The sequence below is a fragment of the Nicotiana tabacum genome, chromosome 11, assembly GCF_000715075.1.
Source record: "Nicotiana tabacum cultivar K326 chromosome 11, ASM71507v2, whole genome shotgun sequence".
NCBI lineage: Eukaryota > Viridiplantae > Streptophyta > Magnoliopsida > Solanales > Solanaceae > Nicotiana > Nicotiana tabacum.
The window spans coordinates 19,547,920-19,570,903 of NC_134090.1; the positions used below are offsets into that span (position 1 = coordinate 19,547,920).

At 36.2% G+C, this 22,984-nt stretch overlaps 1 protein-coding gene across 1 annotated transcript; it reads left to right on the top strand.

The window, feature by feature from the left end:
* Positions 1 to 2,356: 2,356 nt before the first annotated feature.
* On the top strand, positions 2,357 to 3,742 carry LOC142165763 (uncharacterized). The gene is made up of 3 exons (XM_075224135.1): positions 2,357 to 2,522; positions 2,793 to 3,265; positions 3,347 to 3,742. The coding sequence occupies exons 1-3, from the start codon at positions 2,357 to 2,359 to the stop codon at positions 3,740 to 3,742; spliced, it is 1,035 nt and encodes a 344-aa protein (XP_075080236.1).
* Positions 3,743 to 22,984: the final 19,242 nt, after the last annotated feature.

Sequence of the window (22,984 nt, forward strand, 5' to 3'; positions counted from 1 at the left end):
TCCCCATTCCCTTTCTCTAATCGCCAGCGCGTAATTATGAAGAAATTCAACTTTTACGTAGTTTAGTGTGGAAAACACGCTAAACACAATATAAAACCAAGTTTTAATCACAAAAAATAATTTTTATCACAGAAAATTGAAGAAAAAGTGACTCATGCATGAGTGGTAAAAGTAATACGTTGTGTAAAGGAATATCCACGCAAGTAGTGCCTTAGTTCACATGTGTTCTTAACTTAATCATAGTTAGGTCATTATAACTGTAGTTAGTCCATTAGTCTGGTAATTGTACAATTGTATATGAGTTGGCACTAGTTAGTTGGTCACGGTAGAAAGTCGTTAAATAGCACTGTGCATTGCAACTAAGATATATCGAAGAAGAAAATTTCATTTTTTGTTCTTCTTCTCTCAAAGTGCTTCTTCTCTTCTCTGAATTCGATTATTCATTCAGCTCGATCATGAGAATTTAACATGGTATCAGAGCAATTGATCGAGTGATTCTAAGGAATTTTCGAGTAATTAAGGAAAATTCGAAGGAATTCGCTCATTTTTGTTCTCTTTAGAACCCTAATTTTGTGCAATTGCAGTTTTTTGGCACTTCGATTTGACATAATTCATGGCGATTTCTGATGAATCATGCAGTACTGTAAACGACGGGGTCAATACAGTCGGAGGATCCACGATTCTCGATCATAATCACCCGCTATATCTACATCCTTCCGACGGACCTAGATCCATGTCGGTAGGGCTTATACTAACTGGAACGGAGAATTATACTCTTTGGAGTCGGGCCATGAAGGTCGCTTTGTGAGGAAAAAATAAACTATGTCTAGTCGATTGATCGACTTCAAAAGAGGATTTTGGATCTGATCTAGCATACCAGTGGGATCGATGCAACACGATTGTGGCCTCGTAATTAATGAGCAATGTTAGTAAGGATTTGATAACTGAAGTCTTTTTTCATCTAATGCTCGTACAGTGTGAATTGCATTCAAGGAACGTTTTGATAAAGTAAATGGATCGAGATTATACTATCTGTACAAGGAGATCTTCACAATGACTCAGGGAATTTATTCTATTTCTACACACTTTACAAAGCTCAGAGATATGTGGGCAGAGTATGATTCGATTTTGCCTCCACCTCCACCAACAAAGTATGTTGAGCAGTTAGAATATCAATGTCTGTTACAATTTCTCATGAGATTAAGTGATAGCTTTGAACAAGCTAGAAGTCAGATCCTCTTAATGCCTACCTTGTCGTCTATCAACAAAGTATATGCCATGGTAGTTCAAGATGAAAGCAGGTGCATGATCACTGGTAGCAGTTATGGAAATGTAGGGAGCATTGAGCTTACTGCTCTGTTTACTACACAATCAGGAAACAAACAAAAAAGAAATTATAGTTTGGACTGTGACTTCTGTCACCTAAAAGGACATACTCGAAAACATTGTTATAAACTAATGAAATGTGATTTTTGTAATAAAACAGGACATTTGAAGGAGAAATGCTACAAGATCGTGGGTTATCCTCCAGATTTCAAGCCAAAGGGAAAAAACAAATGCTGCCTTACTGAGTGAACATCCTCAGACCACACAAATGCCTAATCAATAGATAAGTAATGCAACAGTTCCAGCCCAGTTCTTCACACAAGACCAGTACAATCAACTAATACAATTATTGAACAAGAATTCTATTGGAGATGTCAGTGCTCACATGGCAAGTAAATACTTCTGCGGCAATGTAGAATTATGTGAAAATATGGTACTTTACAAATGGATTGTAGATACTGGTGCTACGAATCATATGACTGGTTCTAAAGACTTACTGCATAATAAACAATCAGTAGGAAGCACAGGACAAGTTCAATTACCTACTGGAGATTCAACCATAATTTCACACATGGGAGAATGACAACTCACAGGAGGTGATACTCTTAAGGATGTTCTTTGTGTTCCAGCTTTCAAGTTCAATATTTTGTCAGTGTCTAAGATGACAAAGGACTTGAAATGCTGTGTCACATGCTTTCCATAATGTTTTGTATTTCAGGACCTCTTGTCTGGAAAGGTGAAGGGAATTGGTAAGGAGGAGGAAGGACTATATGTTTTGTCTACATCAGTTGGAAGAAAAGTGAATTGAGCCTTTGCAACAACTAGTGGAGTAGGTGCAAACTTATGGCATAAACGAACAGGACATGTTCCAATGCAAGTTCTTAGGAAAATTCCTAGCCTACTGAATAATACCAATTTCTCTTATAACAATCAATTGAATAAGTGTGAGATATGTCCACTAGCAAGACAGACTAGAATACTATTTTCACTAAGTAAGAGTAGAAGCTTATCTAGTTTTGACTTAATACACATGGATGTTTGGGGTCCTTATAAAGTTCCTACTTATAATAGCATGAGATTTTTCCTTACTTTGATGGATGATTTCAGTAGATGGACTTGGATGTTTCTTATGCGACTAAAATCTGATGTAGTGTTTTTACTCAAAAACTTTATTGCTTTGGTGAAGACACAGTATGGTAAGCCTATTAAGGTGTTTAGGTCGAATAATGGAGGAGAGTTTTTTAATCGTTCCTGCAAGGACTTATTTCAATTACATGGCATTGTACATTAGAGTTCTTTCCCATACACTTCTCAGCAAAATGAGGTAGTTGAACGAAGACATAGGCACATACTTGAGACGGCCAGAGCTATTAGATTTCAGGGACATTTGCATGTTTGATACTGGGGTCATTGCATTGACACAACTGTCTACATTATCAATAGGATTCCCTCTTCAATTCTTGCAGGTAAATCCCTTTATGAAATGCTACATGAGAAACAATCTTCTATTTCCCATTTGAGAGTGCTAGGATGCTTGTGCTTTACAACAAACTTGATCAAGCATGAAAAGTTTGAGCCAAGGGCTATGAGATCTGTTCTGTTAGGATATGTAGCACATCAGAAGGGTTACATGTTATTGGACTTGGAACACAGAGTCTTCTTCATTAGTAAGGATGTAGTCTTTTATGAAGATGTGTTTCTATTCCAATCATTGGACATTACTTCAGCAGATTTCTTTCTAGATTCTACTCCTGTTCCTAGACATGATGTTGTTATAGACTCAGCTCCTATGGCTGTACATATTACACACAAGGAACTTTGCACACAATCAGCTCCATGTTCCCCAACTTTACCTGAGACTTCCTGCTCCACAGATATTGCACCTTTCTCAATTCCTGATGATGCTTCTACAGTTGTTGATTCCACTATTGATGTTCCAGTGTCCCGTTGTAATCCACTCATACTTGGGCAGGAAATTAGAAAATCAAGGAGAGTGTCTAAACCTCCTATCTGGCTATAGGATTATGTTCAGCCTACCAAAGGAAAGTCTGTTTCCTGCTACAAATATCCACTTTCTAAGGTGCTCACCTATGATCATCTCGCACCTAAATATCAAAGTTATTTGTTCCAGTTTTCTATTGAAGTAGAACCAGTGACCTACCAAGAAGCAGTTAAAGATAAGAGATGGGTAGAAGCCATGAAGTCTGAAATCAAGGGTTTAGAAGACAATCACACATGGGCTCTTGTCCCTTTAGGTAAGAAGGCTATTGGATGTAAATGGGTATATAAGATTAAATACAAGGCTACTGGTGAAGTCGAAAGCTTTAAAGCTAGACTTGTGGCAAAAGGATACAATCAGAAAAAAAGACTCAGACTATCAAGAGACATTCTCACCTGTGGTGAAAATAGTGACTGACAGGAGTGTGCTTTTCAGAGCAGCTTCAAGGGATTGGACCATCTATCAAATGGATGTTTACAATGCATTCTTGCAAGGTGATCTCTTTGTAGAGGTGTACATGATTGTTCCATAGGGGTTCAATGATTTCACTGATAAGTCCTTAGTGTGTAAATTGATCAAGTCACTCTATGGACTTAAGCAGGCTTCCAGACAGTGGAACATCAAATTAACAACAACATTGTAGAATTCCAGTTTCACACAGAGCCACCTAGATTATTCCTTGTTCATCAAGCGAGTGAGAGGAAAGTTAGTCGTGGTTCTAGTCTATGTTGATGACTTGTTGATCACATGTGATGATATATTGCTTATACAATAGACCAAGGATGATTTACAATCCAGTTTTAAGATTAAAGACCTTGGTGATCTTAAATTTTTCTTGGGCATTGAGTTTGCTAAGAGCGACCAGGGAATCTTGATGCACCAACGCAAGTATGCCTTGGAGTTGATCTCTGATCTGGGACTAGCAGGGTCAAAGCATGACCGCTCTCCTATGGAGCTCAACCTCAGATTGACTACCACTGAGTTTGATGCTTATACACACTCTACTGGTGATCTTATTCTTCCTGATCCTGGGCCCTATCAGTGATTGATGGGGAAATTTCTCAACTTAACTATCATTCGTCCTGACATTTCATTTGCTGTGTAGTGTTTGAGTCAATTCATGCATAAACCCAAGTCTCCTATTTGTAGGCTGTCATGAGGGTCGTGAGATATGTCAAGTCTTGTCCTGGTATGTGTGTGTTATTAAGTGCTACCTACTCAGATTCCCTTTTAGCCTTTTGTGATGCAGATTAGATTGCTTGCCCCAGCACACGCAAGTCGGTCACATGCTATTTTGTCAAGTTTGGTAGCTCTTTGATCTCTTGGAAGTCCAAGAAGCAATCTACCATCTCTCACAGCTCAGTAGAGGCTGAGTATAGGAGTTTAGCTTCTACTGTAGCTAAGGTGATTTAGATTCTTGGTCTGTTCAAGGAGTTGGGTATTACTCATTCCTCTTCTGTTCCTATCTACTATGATAGTAAATCCGCTATTCAAATTGCTGCGAATCAAGTTTTTCATGAACGCACGAAACACATTGATATTGACTGCCATTTTATTAGAGAAAAGGATCGACAAGGGCTGATCAGTACTGTCTATGTTCCTACTGCAGAACAAGAAGCTGACTTGTTAACCAAAGGCCTTGGGCAATCTCAACATGACTATTTGGTGTCCAAGCCAGGTGTGAAGAACATCTTCAGTGGTCCTAACTTGAGGGAGGGGGGCGTAAAGGAGGTGTCCACGCAAGCAGTGCCTTAGCTCACATGTGCTCTTAACTTAACTATAGTTAGGTCATTATAACTGTAGTTAGTTCATTAGTCTGGTAATTGTACAGCTGTATATGAGTTGACACTAGTTAGTTGGTCACAGTAGAAAATAGTTAAATAGCACTGTACATTGCAACTCAAATATATGGAAGAAGAAAATTTCATTCTCTGTTCTTCTTCTCTTCTCTGAATTCGATCATTCAGTCAGCTCAATCATGAGAATTTAACACATTGTCATTTCGGAGTCCACCAAACTCCCCATCAAGGTTATATGAAGACTTTATAGTATTACTTACCCAGGTGGAATAATTAGTACTAATATAATTAGGAGATTCGTTTTTGTAGAATTTTATTTATTTGATGATTAAGTAGGGTCTCAAACACATGAAATTAAAACAACTCAAGTTGTTTTGAGAATTTCCACACACACGCCTTCTCATTGTTGTAGATTAGTATTTATAGTACAAAAGCTATACTGTTAGAATGAGATAGATATCCCATGTTATTAGGGATTACATTACAACATAAATAGATTAAATCAAATCTGAGTTGGTTGTGAGGAATCCTTATCCGTATTATCCTCTTTACGCCCCCCGCAAGATCGGCTCTACTGGAGGGTGACCGATCGATCTTGGAAATAAAGTCAGCAAACAACTTCTTTGACAAGGGCTTAGTAAGGGCATCTGCAAGCTGTGCAACAGATGAGATGTGGTTGACTTCAATGTCCTTCTTTTAAACTTGATCACGGACAAAATGGACATCTATAGCGACATGCTTCATGTGACTACGGAATACATGATTCTTGCACAGATAGGTGATGCCGATATTATCACAGAGAACCAATGGGATGTGGGGAAGAAGAAGAAGAGGGTGATAAAGCTCACATTGAAGGTTGACAAGCCAATTTATTTCAGCTACAGCAGCTGCAACTGTACGATACTCTACCTTAGTAGAGGATCGTGCGACTGTACATTGCTTCTTAGAACTCCAGCTAATATGATTGCAAACATGGAGGATAATATAAGCTGAAGTTGATGAAGGATTGCATATAGGTGTTCGTAACACGCAGCAGAAGACAATAACAATCCTAGAAAGATCTTTTCCTGTTTAAAATTTATTTACGTGTCAAAGATCGGATCTAAGACGTACCTGGTGAAGAAAGTCTCGTTTCAAATTCTTCGATTGTGCGAAGACTCACGCGTATCCACACCGAGATCCTTGCTATCAACTCTTTGATCAATGAAACCCGTGAACAAAATTGAACGAATTATTGTGTTGAAATTTTTCTCAAAAATCTCAACTCAATGTTATAAGAAGAACAAGAAACACTTTTCTTGTAATTGTATTTTCTCTCTTGGCTTGTGTTGCACTCTCACTTTCACAAAGTGATTTTTTTTCTCAAGAATTAATGTGGCAAATTTTCTTCCATCACCCTTTATATAACATCACCTATAAACCTTTTTCCTGTTTGGTTTTGATAATGATTTAATTTGGGTAAAAATTTATTCCAAAAATAAACTTGATGGAATTTTCTATAAAAATTCGAATCCCATTCTCGAAGAGATTGAAGTGCCGAACCCTAATTAGTCCAGTTGGACTTTCACGTCTTTACAATTCCAATTCCATATTGGAGAATAAATTAATGTTATATATAACATTTATATAAATTAATAGTAACTTATATTATATATATCACATATATATTTCAACTAAGAGAAATAATTTAATTTTTCTATTCCAAATAGAAAACTTCAATTTGTTCACAATTCTATGCTAGCAAAGAATATAATAATATTTTATTTTGACTAATAACTGAATCTATTTGACTAATTAAATTTCTTATTTAATTAACAAATAATAAAGTAATTAATCCTTTCGTAAAGATCAGAACACTCGTTAGTGTGTGATCCCATAGGTTCAATACTAAACCGGTAGTAAATTGACCACATCAATATACTAATCAAGGGTGACGTCTAGCAACACTCCTTAACGACCGGATAGCATGAAGTATACAATTTACTCTCAAGAACCAATAGAAGAATAATGTAGTAATTCCTTTTGTCCTTATAACTCTGGATCACCCTAGGATATGGTTCAACTGTCAAATCCTAATAAGCGACCAACTATGTGTTCATGTCAAGTATAATCGACCATTGAATGACCTAAGAAACTCTTTTCTTCTTTCATTCAATTGCCCTGGCCAAGGTCTTAATTTGGTCGTTTATAATTCATGACAACATGGAGCTTAAACTCATTACCAAGAGTTGACAGATTCCATCTTGATCAATCACTAATTCTATAAGTATTTAATCGTGCCCAATATCCTTTCAACTATCGCTCTAGGGCCATAGGTGTCTGGTATCAAAGCACAATAAATAACTTGTCAATTACTATGACGATCTCAGGTCAAAGGAAATTATTACATCACATTCTTCAAGAGAATATCCTATTGACAGTTTATGGTAATTCTAACCATTAGGAATTATCCAATGAGTCAGTTCAATGATCATATCTCTATATGCATCATCTATTTATGTGATTTAGTTAATGAGATCAACTAATCTTTATCCCATAAAGACGATCACATAAATATTGATCTAACCGGATTACTAATGTCCAAATTAATAATCCTACGATCAAGAACAAATTTAGATTAAATTGTAAGAGACTTTGCTCTCATTATCATGATCTCTATCACGATGACAAGCCTCAAAATTTAATCAATTACCTTATCAAATTAATCAAACAATTAATAATAACTATGATAAAAGAATGTCATATATTTTTATATCGAATAACGTTCACAAAAATATGTTCAAATCATCAAATATGAGATTGGATCTAGGGCATATCTACTATATCCCTAACAATCTCCCACTTGCACTTGAGCCAATCGCTCTTGTACTTTATTCTCAATTTTCACTTGTGCTTGTCAAACTCCTTTGTACCAAGAGCTTTAGTGAATGGGTATGGAGCACTTTCCTTTCCATCAACCTTTTGAATCTAGAAATTTCCACGTCCAATGATTTCTCTTATCAAGTGATCCCTTGGTAGAACTTGTTTGGATTTTAGGTGTGATTTTGGTTCTTTTTCTTGAGCAATGGCTCCAGTGTTGCCACACAACAATGGAATCGCACTTTCTATTGAAGGAACCACACCAAGTTCAGTTAAGAACTTTTTCATCCATACAGCTTCCTTAGCAGCTTCACTAGCTACTATATATTCTGGTTCAGTCACTGAATCAGCTACTGTAGCTTGTTTGGAACTTTTTCAACTCACTGCACCACCATTTAAGGTGAATACATAACCAGAAATAGATTTGCTATCATCTCTATCTGAAGAGAAACTTGCATCAGTATAACCTTCAAGTTTCAACTCAGAATCTCCATAGATGAGGAATTGGTCTTTAGTCCTTCTTAAGTACTTAAGAATGGTCTTCACCACCTTCCAATGTTCCTCACCAGGATTTGCCTGATAGCGGCTAGTCACTCCAAGTGCATAAGCCACATCAGGACGTGTACATGTCATGGTATACATGATAGCTCCCACTGCACTAGCATATGGGATCTTACTCATGCGTTCTCTCTCTTCAAGTGTTTTAGGACAATCTTTCCTACTGAGAGTAATTCCAGTGCCTATCGGTAGATAGCCTCTTTTGGAATTATCCATATTATACCTCTTTAAGATGGTATAAATGTACAAAGACTGGAAAAGTCCAAGCAGCTTCCTAGATCTATATTATAGATCTTTATTCCTAATATATAAGCTGCTTCTCCCAAGTCTTTCATGGAGAACTGTTCAGATAGCCAAATCTTGGTACTTTGCAATGACGGTATGTCATTCCCTATGAGCAATATATCATCAACATACAACACTAAGAATATAATTGTGCTCCTACTAACCTTTTTGTACACACAAGGTTCTTCTTCGCATCTAACAAAATTGAACTTTTCAATTGTCTTGCTAAATCGAATATTCCAACTTTGAGAAGCTTGCTTTAGTCCATAAATAGCTTACAAATTTTATTATGATCAGACGAAGATGTGAAACCTTCAGGTTGTGTCATGTACGCATCCTCTTCTAGCTCACCATTAAGGAAAGCTGTTTTCAGATCCATTTTCCATATTTCATAATCATAGTATGCTGTTATAGGAAGCAAAATTCGAATTGATTTGAGCATTGCCACGGGAGAGAAAGTTCGTCATAGTCGACTCCTTCTTTCTGACGATATCCCCTGGCAACAAGACGGGCTTTGTAGGTCTCCACCTTTCCGTCTGCTCCAATCATTTTCTTAAAAACCTATTTACAACCTATAGGTTTTATATCCTTTGAAGGTTCAACTAAAGTCCATACTTTATTTTCCTTCATAGATTCCATTTCGGATTTCATGGCCTTTTGCCACTTCTCATAATCAGAACTTTATATAGCCTCTTCATAGGTCTTAGGGTCATCATCATTATGATCAACCTTATTTGATACATCATCTTGTACTATTAAATTTAATGTAGTTGGTACATGACGTTCTCGTGTAGACCTTCTAAGAGGTACTTGTACAACCTCTTCACCTTGTGCTGGATTTGGTTATTGTTCAATTTGGTTTGGAACTGGTTCATTAACCTGTTCTTGAACTTCATTTAGTTCTTGAACTTCAACCGTTGAAGATGGCAACTTCAAAACATACAATAAAGGTTCTTCAACTTGGGTCTCATGATCTTTACATTGTGTTGATTCATTAGTTTCTTGAACTTCATCAAGTTCTATTTCTTTATTATATTTTCCTTCTAAAAGAAATTCCCTTTCCAAAAAGGTTGCTCCTCTGGCCACAAACACTTTATGGTCAGAAGGGTGATAGAAATAATATCCCATTGTTTCCTTGGGGTACCCAATGAATCTACACTTATTAGATCTTGAGTCAAGTTTATCAGACTGTAGTCTCTTAACATAAGCTGGACAACCCCAAACTTTAATATGCTTAAGGTTAGGCTTACATCCTTTCCATATCTCATATGGTGTTGTAGAGACTGACTTAGTGGGAACTTTATTAAGTAAGTATGTTGCTTCTTCCAAAGCATATCCCCATAAATTTATTGGAAGATCAGTGAACCCCATCATAGATCTCACCATATCTAATAAGGTTCTATTTCTCCTTTCAGACACACCATTATGTTGTGGTGTTCCTGGATGTGTCCATTGTGAGAGAATCCCATTCTCTTTGAGATATCTAGTAAAATCTTCACTAAGATATTCTCCACCTCTATCAGACCTTAGTACTTTGATACTTTTACCAGTCTGCTTCTCAACTTCACTACGGAACCTTTTGAACATTTCAAAAGATTCAGACTTGTGTTTCATAAGATACACAAATTCATATCTTGACATATCATCAGTGAAGGTGATAAAGTAAGAATATCCACCTCTAGCTTGAATTTTCATGGGCCCACAAACATCTGTATGAATTAGTCCTAATAATTCAGAAGCTCTTTCTCCACTTTCAGTAAATGGAGATTTGGTCATTTTTCTTTGAGACAAGATTCACAAGTTGGATATGATTCAAAATCATATTTGTCAAGGTACCCTTCCTTGTACAACTTGTTAATTCTTTTTTCTCTCCAATATGACCAAGCCTACAATGCCAAAGGTATGCATGATTTACTTGATCATCTCTTTTACTCTTAAGACTTGAAACATGCATAATCGAATTTGCATTCACATTAGGTAAGACATAAACGTCATGTTGGAGATAACCGTTCACATATAAATTATCACTATAATAAATAGAGCAAATACCATTGTAACGACCCAAACCGTCGTTTCCTGTATTTTCATCCCGTATTCCCCGTTAAATGCTTATTCATGTTTCAATATGTGTACTTGGTGAATTTGAGTTAATTCGGATTGAGTTTGGTATGAAATGGGACAATTAGTCTCTTTAAGGAAGAATTAGTTTGGAAAAGTCAACTGGACATTGACTTGTGAGTTAGAGGGCTCGGAATTGAATTCCAATGATTCGGTTAGTTTCGGGGGATGATTTAAGGCCTAGGAGCGCAATCGGAATTAATTTTGGAGGTCCGGTAAAGAAATTAGCTCATTTTGGCGAAGTTAGTATTTTGGCGATTTCCGGTTGATAAGTGAAATTTTGATCCGACGGTCGGAATGGAATTCCAAGAATTTTTGTAGCTTCGTTATGCCATTTTGGATATGTGTGCAAAATTTCAAGTCATTCGGACATATTTTGGTCGAGTTTTTGATCGAATGCTCGTTTTGGAAGTTTTAAAGGAACTTAGACTTAAATTCGATAATTTTGGTGTTAGTCAAGGTGTTTTGATAATTGAAACAAGTTTGAATAATATTATAAGATGTATTGGTATTTTTGGTTGAGGTCCCGAGGACCTCGGGGTGATTTCGGATGACTAATGGGAACTTTTGAAGTTGGGAAATTTCATAATAGACGAAATTGTAAATGAGTGTGCACAAGACCTCACTTTAAACAACAATATATCCTATTATATAAGTAGTTGTGTAAGGATCTACCTATCAAATTAAAGCCCTTTGCGTCTAGTTTCCAACGCAGCAAACCGTTCATAATTTGGAGTTTTATACAGAAAGTTATGATTATTTTACTGGGCATGTGTCAGTAGCGCGGCCTTAGCGCGGGAGCGCGTAGCCAGCGCTAATTGAGTTTTCTTCTTCCTCACTAGCGCGGGATTAGCGCGGGCGCGCTAGTGTCAGGCCTCTAAATACACCTAAGGACGGGAAATGACAGACTTTGATTCATTTCTCAAGCCTAGGGCTTCCCCAACACCTCCAATTCGACCAAGGCACCCAATTGCACTCCTAAGGTAAGATTTTTGGAGTATTTTGAGTTGATTACTACTCCCAAACACTTATATTAACATGGATTGATCTTAAAAATCCTTAGATTTTCAAGAAATTCCTTCAAGAACTCAAAGAAGGGTTTTGCAAGATTTCTTCCAAAAGGTAAATCCTACACCTTAGACTCACATATATGGATATATTATGGAAATATGAGTATGAATCAAGTATTACAACTTATTGTATGGTGGTTGGAAGCCATAAATTCCCAATTTAAATACATGAACATGGTAGGGATTTAAAGGTATTTATTTGATGGAATTTTTGTTGGTTTGGGTGTGAATGGTTGATCACACATGTGATGTTAGGAGTATAAATTGTTAAAGAATAATAGTGGGATGAATTGTTGGTTAATGGTGATAGTTGGAGGAACCAATGCTATAGTTAAGAGATGTAAATATTTATGCCTAGAAGATGTTTGATAATATGCCTAAATGGCATAATTTATGGGATCTAGTACTAATATTGGCCCTATTGAGTGTTGTATTGTAGATTGAAGTTACATAACTGTATGGGATCATTATAGTATCATTAAGGGGCGAATTTCAGATATGTATGGTTAAAACCCCGTCTTTTAGAAATCGAACTTCATCGATGTTTGTGTGATTTTTGGCAGATTCGTCACACGAGGAGGCCAATTAGAGAGGCAAGGGCATAGCGAGCTAGAGGTGAGTAATGATTTTAAATGATGCACTGAGGGTTTGAAACCCCGGATTGCACAACATACTGCTATGTTGAGATGAGACACGCGTTGTATGACGAGTGCAGGATCATTTACTATTGGGGATTGTGACTTGGTCCATCCCAGTTGATATTTTACCGCGTAATTAATAAAGATTTATTGTTTTTCATTATGATTGGGGCTAATTGCCATATTTGGGCTTCGTGCCAATTATCTGAAATCTTTTGTTAATTTACATCACTATTTTCCTCACGAATTGAAATATTATTTGAACTCAGTCCAATTAAATTATATTATTTTGTGAACTCAACTACATTTATACTCAACTCGAGATTTAATGATATTTATAATGCTGTTGAGCTGAGCACTATTGTTTTACTGATGCCCAAGAGGCTTATGATTATTTTCTGGACTGATTGAGGCCGAGGGCCATACGTGAGGATATGTTGAGTGATGTGAGGAGGCTTTCAGGCCTCGAGTGTTATATGAGGAGGCTTTCAGGCCTCGAGTGTTATATGAGGAGGCTTTCAGGCCTCGTGTGTGATGTGTGAAGGCTTTCAGGCCTATTGATATTGCTCTTGGGTTGTAGGAGCCCCTCCGGAGTCTGTACACACCCCCAGTGAGCGCAGGGTACCCAGGTGAGGTGGGAGTGGGCCCGAGAGGCCGTTGCTTGTGTGTGGTGAGTTGGGAGTGAGCCCGAGGGGCTGATGTTGTGTGCTGGTGAGTTGGGAGTGAGCCCGAGGGGCTGATACTATACTAAGATTTACATATTGAGCCCAAGGGGCAAGCCTTTGATTTATCCTTACTGTGGAAATTAATTGGCTTCACTGTTTTAAAAGAAGAATTATCTGATACTCACTGTTTTACTGTATAACTGATTTTACTACTTGGGATAGCGCTATATTGTGCCGTTATGAGATTTCATGTTTTCAGTTGTTATTTATTTTTATTACTCACTGGGTCGGAGTACTCACATTACTCCCTGCACCATGTGTGCAGATACAGACAGAGCTGAGTTCGCTCCTGAGCGCTGATTCTTTCCAGACCAGGCGGTGACTAGGAGTAACGAGGTAGTTGTTGACGTCCGTAGCCCCGTTTTCTCCCTTATCTTTGTTATTTATGATAATTCCAGACTTTGTAAAATATTAGTAAACTCTGTAGTAGCTCATGACTTGTGACACCCCGATTTCGGGCTGAGTTGGGAGAGTTTTCCTTGTTCTATCACGTTTATTTCGCATTTAAGATTATATTGCCCATGATTTAGACTTATTCCTGCTAAGTAATTATAAAGAGATGTACTGTTTTATTGATTGGCTAGCCTTGTCCTCACAAGAGGCGCTATCACGACCTGGTTGAGATTTTGGGTCGTGACAACCATTGCCTATATTAATGCGAAAACCTCGTTTGTTTAACATAGAAGCTGAAATTATGTTCGAAACAAATTTAGGAACGTAATAACAATTATCCAACATAAGTACTTTGCCCGTAGGCATTATTAAAGAAATTGATCCTACAGCTACGGCCGCAACTTTTGCACCATTTCCAACTTGTAGATTAACTTCTCTTTTTTTAGCCTCCTACTTATCTTAAACCCTTGTAACATATTACAGATGTTATAACCACTGCCAGTATCTAATACCCACAATGAAGAATTAGTAGTAGCTAAAGAAACCTTGAAAACATTTTTCATTAATGTCTCACCTTGTTTCTTGTCCTTTAGAGTTGCAAGATACTCCTTGCAGTTTCTCTTCCAATGCCCTTTCTTATTACAGTGAAAACATTCATCATCATATACTGACTGCAAGATCAAATCTTCAGAAAGCTCTTCACCAAGCTTGTACCCCAACTTCTCATGTTCTTCTGTAAGAACAATCATATAATTGACAAGGGGTCCAACTGGAGAGTTTTCAATGTCCAATTGTGTATCAACCATCTTCTTAAGATATTTAATGATTGCAATTGGATCAATATTCTGATGTTTCCTCTGGAGTTTAGAACTCATAGAAGCGAGAATGATGTGTTTAATAGCAAGGCATTCTTCCAAGTATTTCTGATAAACCTTGGTGTCTTGAACATCATTCTCTGGTGGGATTATATTTGCAGGCTTATCGATCACATCAATGAGCTTTTCATGCATGAGAACAATTCTCAAATTTCTATATCAGTCATCAAAGTTCGGTCCTACCAACTTGTTGGTCTCAAGTATTTCGCGCAGTGATATAACAGACATATTGAGAAATCTAAAATATAGAAAAGAAAAGGCAATAATATAAGAACATATTTGCATATATCATAAAGACATGGACTTTTATCTAAATGATATTTCCACTAATTATTTTAGACTACCCTCATTATAGTTTACGAAATCTTTATTTCTATTAATGGAGTAAAGGAATCCTTTAACAATATGTATGAGCCCCTTGGAAGTCAAGTCGTTTCTCACATATATTTTAAAGGTAGGTACTCTTACCAATTGTATCCCCATATAATTTCCTTAAATAGCTCTATGTCAAATAGTCCCCTGGTAGTCAGGTCGATCCTATTGGCATAGTTGAGTTCAACCATCATGATAGCAAAGAACTTATTAAATTTTATACTCCCCCGGGTGGTCCAGGCGTCTAGTGTAAAATTGAATAATTCTTTCAATACATACATCTAATGCAATAAATAATTTTAACATATTCTCGAACTATAAGTCTCCTGGTAGTCAGGCCGCTCCTTATAAACAAGAAATAAGTACAATTATTACCTTGATGGATAGCTCTATAATAAAATATCTTATATTTTATTATTTAAGAACCCAAATTTTAGTAAGAGAGAATTGTTACTAAAACAACTTTTAATAACATGAAGATCAAATCTTTTACAGCATGCGAATTTAGTTCAAGTTGTCTACATGCTTAGTCATGGATTGATTTACATCACATGTAATAAATAATTCAAAATTATGTAACAAACAAGCATGTGACATAAAAACGAAATTCAACATCTTCTAACATGTTTATCTTATATATAACATAAAAATAATTCATGCCAGAAAACTATTATTAATTAACATCTCATGAACTAATCACAATTAAAAATAACAATAGAATCATGTAACCTATTATAGATTCCCGTCGTATCTAATACAAAATTTCAAATTCAAGTTTTGAACTATCTCAATAGTTATATGAATACATATTTTATCCACAATAAAATAATATCAACATTCAAACGATTTGGCTATTGCACAATACACATGTATTATGATTTGAACTCTTCAAATATAATATTAAAATATTTCTTAAATAAATTTTAGACACAATAAACCACGACTCTGATACCAATGAAGGATTGCGTATAGGTGTTCGTAACATGCAGCGGAAGACAATAACAATCCTAGAAAGATCTTTTCGTGTTTAAAATTTATTTACGTGTCAAAGATCGGATCTAAGACGTACCTGGTGAAGAAAGTCTCGTTTCAAATTCTTCGATAGTGCGAAGACTCTATACGTATCCACACCGAGACCGATCCTTGCTATCAACTCTTTGATCAATGAAACCCGTGAACAAAATTGAACGAATTATTGTGTTGAAATTTTTCTCAAAAATCTCAACTCAATGTTATAAGAAGAACAAGAAACACTTTTCTTGTAATTGTATTTTCTCTCTTGGCTTGTGTTGCACTCTCACTTTCACAAAATGATTTTTCTTTTCAATAATTAATGTGGCAAATTTTCTTCCATCACCCTTTATATCACATCACCTATAAACTCTTTTCCTGTTTGGTTAAGGTAATAATTTAATTTGGGTAAAAATTTATTCCAAAAATAAACTTGATGGAATTTTCTATAAAAATTCGAATCCCATTCTCAAAGGGATTGAAGTGCCGAACGCTACTTAGTCCAATTGGACTTTCACATCTTTACAATTCCAATTCCATATTGGAGAATAAATTAATATTATATATAACATTTATATAAATTAATAATAACTTATATTATATATATCACATATATATTTCAACTAAGAGAATACAATTTAATTTTCTATTCAAAACAGAAAATTTTAATTTGTTCACAATTTAATTATACCCTCTGTGCTAGCAAATAATATAATAATATTTCATTTGGACTAATAACTAAATTTATTTGACTAATTAAATTTCTTAATTTAATTATCAAATAATAAGTTAATTAATCCTTTAGCAAAGATCAGAACACTCGTTAGTGTGCGACCCCATAGGTTCAATACTAAACCGGTAGTAAATTGATCACATCAATATACTAATCAAGGGTGGCGTCTAGCAACACTCCTTAACGACCGGATAGCATGAAGTATACAATTTACTCTCAAGAACCAGTAGAAGAATAATGTAGTAATTCCTTCTGTCCTTATAGCTCTGGATCACCCTAGGATATGGTTCAACTGTCAAATCCTAATAGGCGACCAACTATGTGTTCATGTCAAGTATAATCGATCATTGAATGACCTAAGAAACTCTTTTCTTCTTTCATTCAATTGCCCTGGCCAAGGTCTTAATTTGGTCGTTTATAATTCATGACAACATGGAGCTTAAACTCATTACCAAGAGTTGACAGATTCCATCTTGATCAATCACTAATTCTATAAGTATTTAATCGTGCCCAATATCCTTTCAACTATCGCTCTAGGGCCATAGGTGTCTGGTATCAAAGCACAATAAATAACTTGTCAATTACTATGACGATCTCAGGTCAAAGGAAATTATTACATCACATTCTTCAAGAGAATATCCTATTGATAGTTTATGGTAATTCTAACCATTAGGAATTATCTAATGAGTCGGTTCAATAATCATATCTCTATATGCATCATCTATTTATGTGATTTAGTTAATGAGATCAACTAATCTTTATCCCATAAAGACGATCACATAAATATTGATCTAACCGGATTACTAATGTCCAAATTAATAATTCTACGATCAAGAACAAATTTAGATTAAATTGTAAGAGACTTTGCTCTCATTATCATGATCTCTATCACGATGACAAGCCTCAAAATTTAATCAAGGACCTTATCAAATTAATCAAACAATTAATAATAACTATGATAAAAGAATGCCATATATTTTTATATCGAATAACCTTCACAAAAATATGTTCAAATCATCAAATATGAGATTGGATCTAGGGCATATCTACTATATCCCTAACAGTTGAAGCATGAGAGATAGGGTCCCCACCCCAATCAGCGTCAGTATATGCAACAAGCTTTGTTGAAGTTGACGGTCGAAGATGTAAGCCATAGGTAATAGTATGTTTGAGATGCCGAAGAAGACGCTTTGCTGCTTGCCAGTGTTTCATGGACGGGCAGTGCATGAACTGAACTAAACGATTGATAGCAAATGAGATATCTAGCAGAGTGTTGTGATATACTGTAGAGCACCAACAACTTGACAGTATTCTTTTGCGTTAGCAGTAGGAGAACCATCATTGAGAGTGAGGGGTTCTGTGGTGGACATTGGGGTGGCAACACCTTTAGCTTCAAGCATGTTGAAGCGACTGAGAACATCAACAATCAACTTACTTTGAGTGAGAAGTAGGCCATCATTGAACGAAATAACTTCAATATTCAGGAAGAAGTGGAGATGCCCAAGGTCCTTGAGAGAGAATCTGCTTCCCAGTGAATTCACAACTGAGCGAATGTGATCTTTTGAAGAACCAGTGACAATGATGTCGTCAACGTAAATTAGCACAAAGATCAGAATAGTAGAAGATTGACAAAATGAACAGAGAAGTGTCGGAGTACGCCTTGTCATGACCCATTTTCTGAAAAGACCGGCACCCGATTACTAAACATGACCGAGCGAACCATCTGCGCTTATCAAATCTATTATAACTTCAAACTTTATATGCAACAAGGCAATACTTTAACCAAATACTTTTAGTTAATTTAAATATCTAAAACAAACCAACTCCAAAACTTTATTCGTAGTAACCACTGAAATACTGCTAAGTTATTATAAAAAAATATCTGAATCTTAACCCGACGACTATGTCTATGAAGCCTCTACCAATAAATTGACGCACTGCTCAGCACATGAGATTTCCTGGCCAGTTCTCTAAGTAAACAAAGAAATAGCTAAGTAAATATGACTCTAAGTAATACTCCACGAATAAAAGCGGAGCTCACCAATAGCACTGGAAGATAGGGAACACTACTAGAATTCCGGAAAAAAGCGACCAAACTTTAGCGACCAAAGTTGGTCTGTCAAGAAAAGCGACCAAAGTTGGTCGCTAAATTGGCGAAAATAATAAAATAATTATTTGATAAACATTAGCGACCAAGGTTGATCGCTACTTGGTCGCTAATTTTGTCCAAATATTGACCGGACTGGTCAGACTTACTTGGTCAAAGGTATACTGAGATTAGCGACCAACGTTGGTCGCTACAAGGGGACCCACTTATATAATTATAATAATTATAATATTATTTTAAAAAAATTATAAAATATAAATAAATATAACTTAAATTAGCGACCAAAGTTGGTCGCTAATTAAGGGGTAAGCAGATAGCGACCAACTTTGGTCGCTAAAATGGGACCCAATTATAAAATTTTAATAATTATATTTTTATTTTAAAAAATTTATAAAATATAAAAAATATAATTCAAATTTAGCGACCAAAGTTGGTCGCTTACGAAAATAGAGACCAACTTTGGTCGCTAATCTGGGATCGAGTTCTAACGTTTAACAATTATATTATTATTTTAAATATTATATAAAATATAAATAAATTTGATTTAAATTTAGCGACCAACTTTGGTCGCTAATTTAAATTTATGTATCTATTCAGGTCAACAATAGTCAAAATTAAAAATCACTTTTGTATTTACTATCTAAATAATATAAATGTAATCCGCTAACACTTTTGTAATACAAAGGATGAATAGACTAAAATATACTCTAACATGTTATATATGCAGTTAAGCAGTACTACGAAGCGTGCGTGTGTATATATATATATATATATATATATATATATATATATATATATATATATATATATATATATATATATATTTTTTTTATAAGAACATGAAACGCTCGGAACACAGGGACAGGTTCTTTTAGGTATTGATACACTTGTAATTTGATTCATCGACTTATAACCTATATATATATATATATATATATATATATATATATATATATATATATATATATATATTAACAATAAATTAAAATGTCTCGACTTATATCAATTAATATATGTATGTATGTATGTGTGTGTATGTGTATATATATATATATATATATATATAATATATGTATGTGTGTATATATATATATAAGCTATATACGATATAATATTAGCTAATGCACTAATACTTAGTGCATAGTATAGTATAGTATAGTATAGTATAGTATAGTATAGTATATATACTAAGTGTATTATATATCAAGGTATATTCGATATATATAGTATAATATAGTATATAGTATATAAGCTATATATATATATATATATATATATATTAATTGATAAGTCGAGACATTTTAATTTATTGTTAATATATATTCGATATAATATTAGGTATGTATATATAAGAACATGAAGCGCTCGGAACACAGGGACGGGTTCTTTTAGGTATTGATACACTTGTAAATTGATTCATCGACTTATAACCTACTCATATGCATGTATATATATTAACAATAAATGAAAACGTCTCGACTTACCTCTCTCTCTCTAACGTCTCTTTGCTCCCTAAGCTCTGTTTCACTTGCGGCAACCCCAGATGAAATGAGGCGTCACTGTCACGACCCGGATTTCCCACCATCGGGTGTCGTGATGGCGCCTACTATCGGAGCTAGGCAAGCCAAATATTTAAAACACCTTTCCTGCTTTCTTTCAAACAATAAAATAAACGAGACGAAATCTAAGCGGAAGACTTTAAATCTAAAGCAACTGAAAACCAAAAGTGCGGAAGTTTAATACACATCACTACCCAAGGTCTGGTGTCACTAGCTTACGGACTACTACAGAATACTACAAACAATGTCTAAAAAGAAATACATCATGTTTGTCCGATACAAGATGAACAAATGAAAAACATGGAAAGGGACTTCGGCCTGCGAGCGCCAGCTAGGCTACCTCGAGAGTCCCTGGACTGAAGATAGCTCCCAGAAGTCCTACTGCTGCGGTCCGTAAGCTGCTCCCTGATATGTGCACCAAAAATGCACAGAGTGTAGCATCAACACAACCGACCCCATGTGCTGGTAAGTGCCTGGCCTAACCCCGACGAAGTAGTGACGAGGCTAGACAGTACCTACCACAATTAACCTGTACAGATATATATACAACAAGTGCAAGAAAACAATAACAAGATAATAGAAAGTAAAGCTGGGAGGGGACATGCTATCGGGGAGTAACAGATAAAAATGAAATATCGAAAAATAAGCAGAAGAGACTCCGGCTCCCTCCGGCTCCCATGATGTATATATATATATATAAGTGGACGGCGTGCCACACGATCCTATAATATCATATATAAGTGGACGGCGTGCCACACGATCCCATAATATCATATATAAGTGGACGGCGTGCCACACGATCCCAATTCATCTTTATCACAGTGCACAATATGTCACCGGCAACAGAGGCCAATAACCAAGTGGACGGTGTGCCACACGACCCCATAATATCATATATAAGTGGACGGCGTGCCACACGATCCCAATTCATCTTTATCACAGTGTACAATATGTCACCGGCAACAGAGGCCAATAACCAAGTGGACGGCGTGCCACACGATCCCATAATATCATATATAAGTGGACGACGTGCCACACGATCCCAAAATATAGTTCATAATATCTGACTTCATATAGTAGACCCCTTCATGGGAGAATAACAACTCAATACCTTTAACCCGGCAAGGGTACAGCTAACAACCCAAAATATCCCGACAAGGGAGAATATATATATCAGTCTACACATCTCGGCAAGGGAGTATTCACAACACATTCTCCTTTTAAATCATTCTTCCTCAACCGTTCACATTATATGAAACTTATCAAATAAACCAGGAGCTTGTGTCACATTATTCGAAGTAAAAGCAATCAAGACTCACGGTCATGCTAGACTCTGGTGCATAGATAACCGTCACCATGCCTATACACCGTACTCCACATTAGCAAGTAGCAAATATCATCCTAATCCTATTCCCTCAAGCTAAAGTTAGAACAAACACTTACCTCAAATGCTCCAAACTCAACTCACGCTTCTAGTATAGCTTTACCTCTTGATTCCACCACCAATCCGCTCGGATCTAGTCATAAGTTACTTAATCACATTAATAATTACTAAATGAATCATCCCCAATGCATGAAAATAGATTTTTCAAGGTTTTTCCCAAAAAGGTCAAAAATACCCCCGGACCCACGTGGTCGAAACTCGAGGTTCGGACCAAAACCCGGTTACCTATTCCCCCATGAATCCCAATAGATGATTTATTTTTAAATCGGACCCCAAATTGAGGTCCAACTTCTCAATTTGTAGAAAACCTAGGTTCTACCCAAAACACCCAATTTTCCCCATGAAAATCTTTGATTTGAAGTTGAAATTATGTTAAAAGATGTTAAGGAATAAAGAAATTAAGTTAGAAATCACTTACCAATCGTTTTGGAGAAAAAAAAGTTGTTTGGAAAATCGCCTCTTAGGTTTTGGGTTTTTGAAAAGTGAAAAATGACTGAGATTTTCCGAACTTGTATACCTTTCTGAGGACCTGGCGCGGACCGCACAAAAATGTGTTGCGGCCGCGCCGAGTGGGAGAAAAGTGGGGCTTCTCTGAACCCTTCCAGCGCGGACCGCACTGTTTTGGTGCGCGGCCGCGCTGGCTAACCTGAAACCCTAGCCCTCAGACTCAGCCACGCGGACCGCACAAAAATGCATCGCGGCCGCGCGGAAATGACCGCGGCCGCGCTGGTGTCTGCAACACCTGAACCTGCATTTTCTTAAGTCCAAGACCTCCCGGGCCCCATTCAAAACTCACCCGAGCCCTCGGGGCTCCAAACCAAACATGCACACAACCTTAAAAACATCTTACGAACTTACTCGTGCGATCAAATCGCCAAAATAAAATCATATACATAGGATCAAGCCTCAAACACATGATTTTCTTTTCTTCAACTTCATAACTCAAATTCTCCATTTTTAGTCCGAAACACGTCATATGATGTCCGTTTTTAGCCAAACTTTACAGATAGTGCTTAACACATATTTAAGACTTGTACCGGGCATCAGAACCAAAATACGAGCCCGATACCTATATTTTCGAACTCCTTTTCATTTCAAATTTTCTTATCAAAT

Excerpts from the sequence above, each read along its gene's own strand:
- LOC142165763 (XM_075224135.1), top strand. The coding sequence starts at position 2,357 with ATGGATGTTTGGGGTCCTTATAAAGTTCCTACTTATAATAGCATGAGA. Across the intron at positions 2,523-2,792 it reads TTTGGTGAAGACACAGTATG|GTAAATCCCTTTATGAAATG; the intron begins GTAAGCCTATTA and ends CAATTCTTGCAG. Across the intron at positions 3,266-3,346 it reads ATTCCACTATTGATGTTCCA|GATTATGTTCAGCCTACCAA; the intron begins GTGTCCCGTTGT and ends ATCTGGCTATAG.